The following is a 9252-nucleotide window of genomic DNA, read 5'->3' on the forward strand; positions in this document are numbered from 1 at the left end:
GTTTGAAAAATTAGATCATGAAATAAATGACATGAAATATGTTATTTTAAAAAATAATAACATAAAATATACCAAAAAATACAATATTGGAAAATACATGGATGAATATAATGTTTGAAAATAATATTAAAAACCGATCAACCGAACCAACCCAAACCGAACCAAACCAATTAGTTTGGTTCGGTTCCATTTTTGAAAAATATTAAAAACCAAACCAAACCAAATCGATGAAGATATTATTGGTTCGGACCTTTTTTTGATCAAAAACCGGTCCAAACCAATCCGATTACACCCCTATATATATATATATATATATATATATATATATATATATATATATATATATATATATATATATCCTATGAGAATGCATTTTATACGTGAGAATGAAAAAAATACTTATCAATATTTTGATCAAGAATGGATGGTTGAGTAGATTGAGAACGCATATGTGAATCAATGTGCTCAATTATTTCTCAATTAATATGAAATGATTGAGTAGATTGAATCACATATAAATCTTTTTAATCATAACCATCTATTTTTTATCAAAAGGTTGATAAGTATTCTTATCATTCTTACGTATAAAATGCTCTCTCTCTCTCTCTCTCTCTCTATATATATATATATATATATATATATATATATATATATATATATATATATATATATATATATATATATATATATATATATATATATATATATATATATATATATATATATATATATATATGAGAGATATATTTACTCTAAGAGTAAGTTATCAACACTTACTCCTCATATTGATCATTAATTCTTCTCAATTTAATGGTTAAAATTAACGAGTAATTAAATGTGGAGAGAGAAAACTATTACTCATTAATTTTAACCATTAGATTGAGAAGAATAAATGATTAAGATGGGGAGTAAGTATTGATAACTTACTCTTGGAGTAAATATATCCCTCCTCATATATATATATATATATATATATATATATATATATATATATATATATATATATATATATATATATATATATATATATATATATATATATATATATATATATATATATATATATATATATATATATATATATATATATATATATATATATATATATATAAGGTCGTCTATTTTTTGGAGGTCTTGTGTAGATTAGTCATGGTTCAATCATGACAAAATAATTAGAGACCCTATTTAACTTTATTTTAATAAGTGGCAAAGATTTATGAGGTCCTATTTAACCATTAAAATTTTGAGGCCCTGCGGTAGTCCGCATTACACGTCCTCAAAAACGGCCATGTATATATAAGGAGGGATCAAATTACACCGAATGAGTTACACCACGAGTTACACTCGCTCAATAACTTCATTTCGAATAAATGTTTTTTAAAATCAACTATTAAATTGAAACATAGTATCTTATAGATCATACTTATAAAGTTTGAGATTAATCTATAATGATTTATTATGTCAATGAATTATATCAAAATTAATATTATATAAAAGTTCATTTTGACGTTAAACTTTGGAAATCCACTAGTTCACTGGTCTGACCAGTGAACGGGCCAAGTCACACTGATTTTCACTGGATCAATTACAACTTGGGTTCAATCATTTTACCGGACCGCTCTACCCTCTGGTTCTCGCTCTAACCAATCTGATCGATCGCAGCGATCCGGGTTTTAAAACATACAACAAAGTATAATAGTTTTAATTAGGAATAATATACATTTATCCCCTGCCATATAGGCGAGATTCGGGTTACCCCCTATTAATATATTTTTTTTTGACTACCCCATTGAAATATGAAAAGTTCTATGATTTACCCCCCTATGACCCCCTGTAAACTTGTTTTTTTATTTACCCTCTGATTTTTGACTGTTTTTTACACGCTTAGGGGGTACCCTAAAAATACAGGGGGTAATCCAAAAAAAAAAATTAATAGGGGGTAACCCGAATCTCGCCTATATGACATGGGGTAAATGTATATTATCTCTTTTAATTATTATATAATATTTGGTTATTTAAATTTTTTTAATTCAACAATAATACATATTTACATAATAATTTTTATTTTTTAAATAAAAATTCATTTTTAAAATTATTTTCAATTTAAAAAATACTTATAAATTGATAGGTTAAATTTTAAATTTAACAGTTAGTATTTAAATATAATTTACCCACATATTAGATTAATTAATTATTTGATTGAATTTTGTGTCCGAATATATTTTAAAAACTCTAGATATATACTTCAATGGTCGTCTCTTCAAATTGTTTTTTTTTTTTTAATTTTTTAACATATTAATATTTTTAATTATTCTTCAATACAATGCTATGCTACAATTTGTATATGTAATTATCAATTCAATACACCAAAATAAATTCTTCGCAATATTATATTTTCTCAGAATAAAAAATAAAAAAAAATATAGGTTGTGTGACATAAGATAATTGCATATTCGCGTGGCCGTTGGAAAGTCCCAAAATCAGTTTATACAAAGACAAACAACACAACTCATTTTTCTTCAAAATGCGTTTTCCAATACTCGTACATCATCATGATCAACGAGACTTGACTTGGATGCTTCTTCTAGATACGGTCAATCCTTTCTCACTCTTCTTCTTTTTCCATTTTTGTTCGCTGCATCACGTTTTTTTCACTCCACTTGGTTGATAATCTTGTAACCGCTATTCGCAGCACAATTCACAATGCTATTTCACGTTCTTCATGCTTTCGTTCTCCCAACCTAAATTCATATAAATTCAAACTAGGTTATGCTATTTGCTTACTCATTACTTTTCAAACTTGTTCAGTTCAATTATTCACTTGTTTGAGATGGAAATGTCTGGTTCAGTGGCTGCAGGTGGAGGTCAGGGAAGTCGTGGAGGAGTACCTGAACCCTTTTTGATTCCTCACTTGTTTATTTGGCCTCATGGAGGAACAGCTGTGTTTTTGTCTGGTTCTTTCACCGGGTAAAAACTTCTATTATTTTGTTATTATTTTTGTTTATTGCATGCTTGAGTTAGCTTAATTATGTTATTTGTGTATCAAAGCTATGTAGCACTGACACCTCTGAAAAAGACATGTCTGTGTCGGTGTTGAACACTTGTACCGGCACTTGTGATTATGTTTAATTTATTTATTTTTTAAAATTATTATCAGTATCGCCGTGTAAGTGTCAGGTCGCATTCGGGGTGTCTATGCTTCATAGATTGGTAATGGTAGTAGTATTAGTAATACGTTATGGTAGATGTGTGTTGCTGTCAGTTTGCTTTTTTTGTTGTTGTAAATTTTTTGTTTATTGCATGCTAGAATTGACTTAACTATGATATTTGTTATGCACAGCTGGTCGACGATTATACCTATGTCTCGGATTGAAGGACAGCCAAATGCATTTCAAGCTACTTGTAGCTTGCCACCGGGGTTTCATCAGGTAGTTTGGCTTCTATGAATCTGGAAAAACTGAGGAAAAAACTACTTTTGTTTGAAATTTTTATATCTATGTGTTTTATACATTGGTCAGGATACCCTCTTTCTCTTCTTGGAGATCAAAGAGGGGATGGGATCATTGAGTTTGTTTTTTCATATTGCTAAAGGAAAAGGAAAGAAAGGCTGAATGAAGTGTGTGCTTGTAACTACTTACTTTAAACCATATTTGTGCCGATTAAGATTTTGATGCATTAGATTTTAGAATAGTAGATTAGATTTCTTTTTATCTTCATTTTTAGTATATGTATATGAATCTAAAGACGGTGATGTTGCTCAAGTTGCCACCTACGGAAAAGGGCATTTATTGTAGACTGTGTTTTTGTTATGTACTTTTGTTTGACCAACATTCATCAGGACAAAGGTTATCTTATCTTATATAACATAAATGGTATGTATAGATCCAATAACTATGTTTACAAGTTATTCATTACATACGACAGCGAAAACAGTCGTCACTAAATATATAATTTATCGTAAATTTGTTATTTAGTTTATCAATGATGCATTTACATTGTGGCCTGTCACAGTGACTAATGGATTGGTATTTAAAATAAAATCCACCTGTTTGGTGCAATATCAGATATTTTATGGAAAAACTGAAATACTTAATATTGCATATTCATGTTGTTGAGGATAACATCATTACCAAATATGTACAGTACAAGTTTATTGTGGATGGCGTGTGGCTGCACGATGAGCAGAAGCAGTTTATAAATGCGAGCTTTGGAGTAGTGAATACTATTTTTGTTGAGCAACCATATATTTTACCTTCCATCATCAATGCTGGAACACCTAGTGGATCCCACATGGAGCTTGGCCATTTTGTGCCTGGGCACATGGTAAGTTTCTTCTTCCATCCCATTTTTCCCCCTTGCATTGTTGCATATATTGTGCTTGGGTAGGATTCTAAACCATGTTATAGGTCAACAACTTCAGTTATGATTATTATTATACTCAAAATGGTGTGTTATTTTCTTCAAAACTTCCATTAATGTTTAAAAAACTAAAAAAATATCTATATAAAGAGGGTGTTTCAGAATCTGAAAGAAAGGAAGAAACATACTGACATAACATATTTAAACAGTGAAAATTGTCATTAATTATTGTGGTGTGAATCCGTAAAAAAAATGTGTGATCCTTCTCTGTCTTTAAGTTAATAGGAATGGACTACTAAAAAACTATCATACACATGACAGTAAATCCCAGTTTATTGAACTACCGAAGATATCATTTATCTTAGACTGAGAGTTATAAACCAGTTATTAATAATAAAGAGCACCTATTTACTTTAAGGTGATACATTTTGCTACTTTTAGGAATATAAAACCAATCTTGTCCTTTACCTATTATCTTAACCTTTCGGGGTAGTTGATATTTGGCATGGTATCTATGCATTTCATGACAATGTGATTAGGAGTTCAACCCATTACTTAGAATTTGGGTTTAGGCCTAACTCTACCCCCAAGATCCAGCTCAAAAGATGAGGGTAAAGGTGGCAGCCAGAGCCTATCCTAGATTTGTTGTCGGGCCACCCATGAAGTGGCTTCTAAGGTTTAGTTAGGCCTAAGCATGGATTCTAAGACCATCTTTCAAAACATAGAAGTTGAATTTGGGCACCAGGTAAAGCAAGCTTGTATTGTCACAACTCTTCAACTCCAAAGAAGTATTGAGTTGTGACATGTAGTCATAAAACCTATCACAAGCTTTCACCTAATAACTTAAGCTTTTGGGAAGTTTTTACTTCATACCGATAATTGTGTTCTTACCACAATGGCATAGCATGAGAAATCTAGAAGAAACCAAATTGATTCTCATTGGATTATTGGGCTAACTCACAAGCTCTAATATGTGGACCTTCCCTTAAGGACTTCATCTCCTTTTCTTAGCGAGATAGCATTAATGTGGACCTTCCCTAGCATATTTTGTGGAACAATTTGTTTTGATTATCTTCACGGGTTTTGGTAGTTTGGCATTAAAGCAAAGCAATGGTCGTGTCTTCAAAAACTCTTCTCAGCCCTTATATCTAATATGGGATATTGCTCTTCTAGCATCTCTTTGATATTAGGCCTATTGTTTATTTAAGGGACTCTTAATTAGGCGCGTACAAAGAGAATGGAGAGCCGGATTCTGTGAATGATTATTTTTGTTTTATTAACTTTTGCTTCTCATACAAAAATTCTTTTATTTAAAGAAAATGATGCTAGAAATTTCAAATCTTAAAAATGTTTATATTTGCTTTGAAAAAATATATCTTCCTTTGTATTCTAATATCCTCTTCTCAAATGGGTGTCAGATTTGATCCCATAATCCTTCTAGTATTAAAACTTATACTACATAAAAGAAAGTACCTTACCCTCGGAGCTTTTCCAGGAAGCTTTTCCCAGGACATCAGAGTCTGCCCTGCATCTCTCTCGCTACCATCTATCTAAATTCATGTCATCAAATACTGTGTTTGATTTGATTCCCATGTCCGGCAAGGTAATTTGATACCTTTCTCTCCATTGTCTCTTCAATGTATCCATTCAGTAGGAAGTTATCTGCTCTTTAGTGAAGCTAATTGCTTCAGATAATTTCAGGTTATTGTGTTAGATATAGATTTATCAATTCAGCAAGCATTCCATGCTCTTTATGAACAGGTATGTTCACCTCTCCCTCACTGCACTATTTATACGATGTGTTATTCATTCTTCTCTTTATATCAGAAGACATATCCATGCACATGTAATGTATGTTAATCTGCATGGTTGACTTTTACCTTGTGTGTGTTTGTCCGTCCACACGCACACACATTATAAATTGTAACTTAATCTGCTTTCAGGAAGTATCTGTAGCTCCTGTGTGGGATTCTAGCAAGTGCAAGTTTGTTGGAGTGCTTAGTGCAATGGACATTATTCAAATACTGAAACAGGTTCGTGGAGATTTTTAGTAAACTGAATGAAAAAAAGAAAACTGAACAGTTGGTAAATATGGTCGAAGAAGGAAGTTTTTTATTATATGGTAACTTAATTGAGGCCTAAATCCATGTGAAGTAGAAAGAAACTATAAGGCAGATGACAATATTGATTTATGCTGAGTAATTTTTTTTATCATTTATTGCATACATTGATCGTGTAAATTTGATTTGAAATTTTTTGTCATCGCCATTGAATCCTATTATCATCATTTTTGGCTAATTACCTATCATTTAATGGAGTAGGTTCAAGTAAGACTACTTAGGCTTGAATGAATTATATAGAGAAATTTATTTGGGAGGAGCGATCCTTGAAATATGCACCTTTTGGCTCCCCGTAATACTATTTTCTTCTTGAAAAATGATTTCTAGTTCTTCCATTTTAGATATTTTTGGCTGGGATCATGATCATGCATATTGTCATGATAGATCCATTGCTATCCTTCAATCTATTATTAGAATATTCACTGCTATAGTAAAAGATATGTCCGTAAGTAATTGTGATGATTTCTCATTCTTAGCTAGAAACAGGCTACTGATTAAATCCTTAGTAGATTTTTGATTACACAATTGATTGATTATGGTTAAGCTTTAAATAAGTCTGTACCACCCTTTGTTTGGTGTCCTCTCTCTATTCTCTTTTTTCTTTTCCTCCGTGTCCTTATTCCCGTGACAATTTCCTCTTTTTGGCCTTCGTTCTAGCAGCTGTTTTATTTGGTGTTGCGTATGACCAAAAATTCCTAATTTATCGAACAAATGTCAAATCCTTCTCTTTTTATGCTATTTCACTCATGGCGCCTCTATTGATGGTGTTTCTTGTCCTTCACAATTGGCATGGCTTGTTTTGTCATTGGAACATTTTTCCATAAAAATCTGCGCCCTATGCTAGATTTTTTCCTTTCTTTATCGATTTGTTATAATCAAAGAGTAATTAAGAGATTGACTGTGTTATTTCCAAGCTAATCTCTGTTAAAATGTCAATGATTGGTTGCCTACCTTTTAGAGAAACACGTAGTGCATGGTTTTTTAAATTCCGAGTCATCTAACATGCTTAATTTCAGCTGGAGAGTCATGGATCTACTTCCACTATGCCTGAAGAACAACTTAAGACACATACTATAGCAGCATGGAGAGAGAGGGAATTACACCAATGCGGAACTGGTAGTAGCGGGAGAACATATCCTTGGAGGTTTGTTGATGTAAGTGCTCCTCAAGAGTTATATGAGAAAAAAATTGTGTATCAAAAAAATTTCCCAATTTCTAGTTATGCTTATCCTTTATGATTTTATAGTATTTCATTCTCTATTTATTTGTAATCTGCAGGCTGTGCCCGATGAGAGTCTAAAAGACATTGCTTTAAAATTTTTGCAAAACAAGGTGCCAGCAGTTCCTGTTATAGATTCTTCTTCCGAGGGTGGTTCAGTTCCTCAGCTGCTACACATAGCTTCTCTCACAGACATTCTAAAATGTAAGCTTCTAGATTTGTTGGCTATGTATAAATAACTTGGAACTGACCATGGACTTAATTTTCAGGTATATGCAGGCATATCAAGAACTGTTCTGGTTTTTTGCCCATTCTTCAACTACCGGTTGGTTCAATACCCTTGGGCACGTGGGTTCCAAAAGTGGGGGAATCCGATAAGCAGCCACCTGCAATGCTAAAGCCAGCTGCTTCTGTTAGCGATGCTATATCTATATTGATTCAAGGTGACCATTTTTCTTATTCAAATTAGGGCCTAGTATATTTTCAGTTTAGACGTTAAATGGTACTCGAGTTTATTACTGTAGCGATATATCCATTTTAGAAGCAAAAGTTACATTGATTACTCTCTCTATCTTTTGTCATCTTACATATACTATCGTTTTGCAGGTGAAGTTAGCTCAATACCAATTGTGAATGTTGATAATTCATTACTTTATATATATTCAAAAAGGTAGAAACTTTTCTTTTCCTCCTTGTCCCAATGTTTGTGCTGAGAACATCTAGACATATCTAAAGCATATATGTTTATGTATTTCTATTTTCTCCAGTGATATTACTGCACTGGCTAAAAATGAAGGGTATGCTTGGATAAGTCTGGATAAATATTGTATCTATCAGGTAATTTCTCTCGTCCTATCGATAATTATGGAACTGCATCGGTAACTTGTCAAGTTGTCATGAAATATTTTTATAACGAGTAATGTTGGTTTAATTTTTCAGCAAATGTTTCGTGATCATCGATTGCCATGCGCAATGATTGACCAACAACTACTTCCAGTGTGTGTGAGGACCGATACACTGCACTTGGTGATGGAACGTTTGGCTAATTCAGATGTTGAAGAACTGGTAGTGGTGGAGGCTGGCAGCAGGCGTGTGGAAGGGGTCATTTCCATAGGCGACGTGTTCAGATTCTTGTTTGGTTATTAGTTGTAAAGGAAATTTCAGTGGCAGCTTTGGAAAACTATGAAAACTTGTTATTTATGCATTTTGTTTCATTCATACTCTTTCTGGTTTCGTTTATATTTTATTTAATTGTATTATGTATTTGATATTGAAGATGTTCAGATTGCTCCAGCTATTTATCGAAACATTTTTGAAGTTAAAAAGATTTTAATCAGATTTTGAATTGGAGAATGATATTTTAGTTTGATTTCGCGCTTTTGATAAAGAAGAAATTTTTCTTCTTCTTCATATAGTTGTATTATATTTCTATTTTTTAAAATGATTTTTTCTTATTATATTTTGTTTTATTGTAAATCTAATATGAAAATGGTAGTAATTTATATAGGAAATAGTCAGTTTTTCTGATAAATTTTTGTATTTTCTTTTATTAAT

At 31.8% G+C, this 9252-nt stretch overlaps 1 protein-coding gene across 3 annotated transcripts; it reads left to right on the plus strand.

Moving 5' to 3' along the window:
- The first annotated feature begins 2503 nt into the window (after nucleotides 1-2503).
- Nucleotides 2504-9043, plus strand: LOC131633920 (sucrose nonfermenting 4-like protein). 3 transcript variants are annotated; one of them, XM_058904594.1, is made up of 13 exons: nucleotides 2504-2766; nucleotides 2850-2967; nucleotides 3341-3428; nucleotides 4144-4323; nucleotides 5855-5962; nucleotides 6061-6120; nucleotides 6303-6392; nucleotides 7496-7633; nucleotides 7758-7902; nucleotides 7968-8141; nucleotides 8305-8368; nucleotides 8466-8535; nucleotides 8638-9043. In XM_058904594.1, the coding sequence occupies exons 3-13, from the start codon at nucleotides 3360-3362 to the stop codon at nucleotides 8842-8844; spliced, it is 1305 nt and encodes a 434-aa protein (XP_058760577.1). In that variant the 5' UTR covers nucleotides 2504-2766; nucleotides 2850-2967; nucleotides 3341-3359; the 3' UTR covers nucleotides 8845-9043. The 3 variants fall into 3 exon arrangements, with proteins under 3 accessions (XP_058760577.1, XP_058760578.1, XP_058760576.1); XM_058904595.1 differs by having other exon boundaries at nucleotides 2859-2967; XM_058904593.1 differs by lacking the exon at nucleotides 2504-2766 and having other exon boundaries at nucleotides 2789-2967.
- Nucleotides 9044-9252: the final 209 nt, after the last annotated feature.

This window comes from Vicia villosa, unplaced genomic scaffold, assembly GCF_029867415.1.
Source record: "Vicia villosa cultivar HV-30 ecotype Madison, WI unplaced genomic scaffold, Vvil1.0 ctg.001190F_1_1, whole genome shotgun sequence".
In the NCBI taxonomy this organism is placed as follows: Eukaryota; Viridiplantae; Streptophyta; class Magnoliopsida; order Fabales; family Fabaceae; genus Vicia; species Vicia villosa.

What these genes read in the sequence shown, in the direction of transcription:
- LOC131633920 (XM_058904593.1), top strand. Translation starts at nt 2,831, where the DNA reads ATGGAAATGTCTGGTTCAGTGGCTGCAGGTGGAGGTCAGGGAAGTCGT. An exon ending in TATATCTATATTGATTCAAG is followed by an intron (nt 8,142 to 8,304) that starts GTGACCATTTTT and finishes ATCGTTTTGCAG; the next exon opens with GTGAAGTTAGCTCAATACCA. An exon ending in CTTTATATATATTCAAAAAG is followed by an intron (nt 8,369 to 8,465) that starts GTAGAAACTTTT and finishes TATTTTCTCCAG; the next exon opens with TGATATTACTGCACTGGCTA.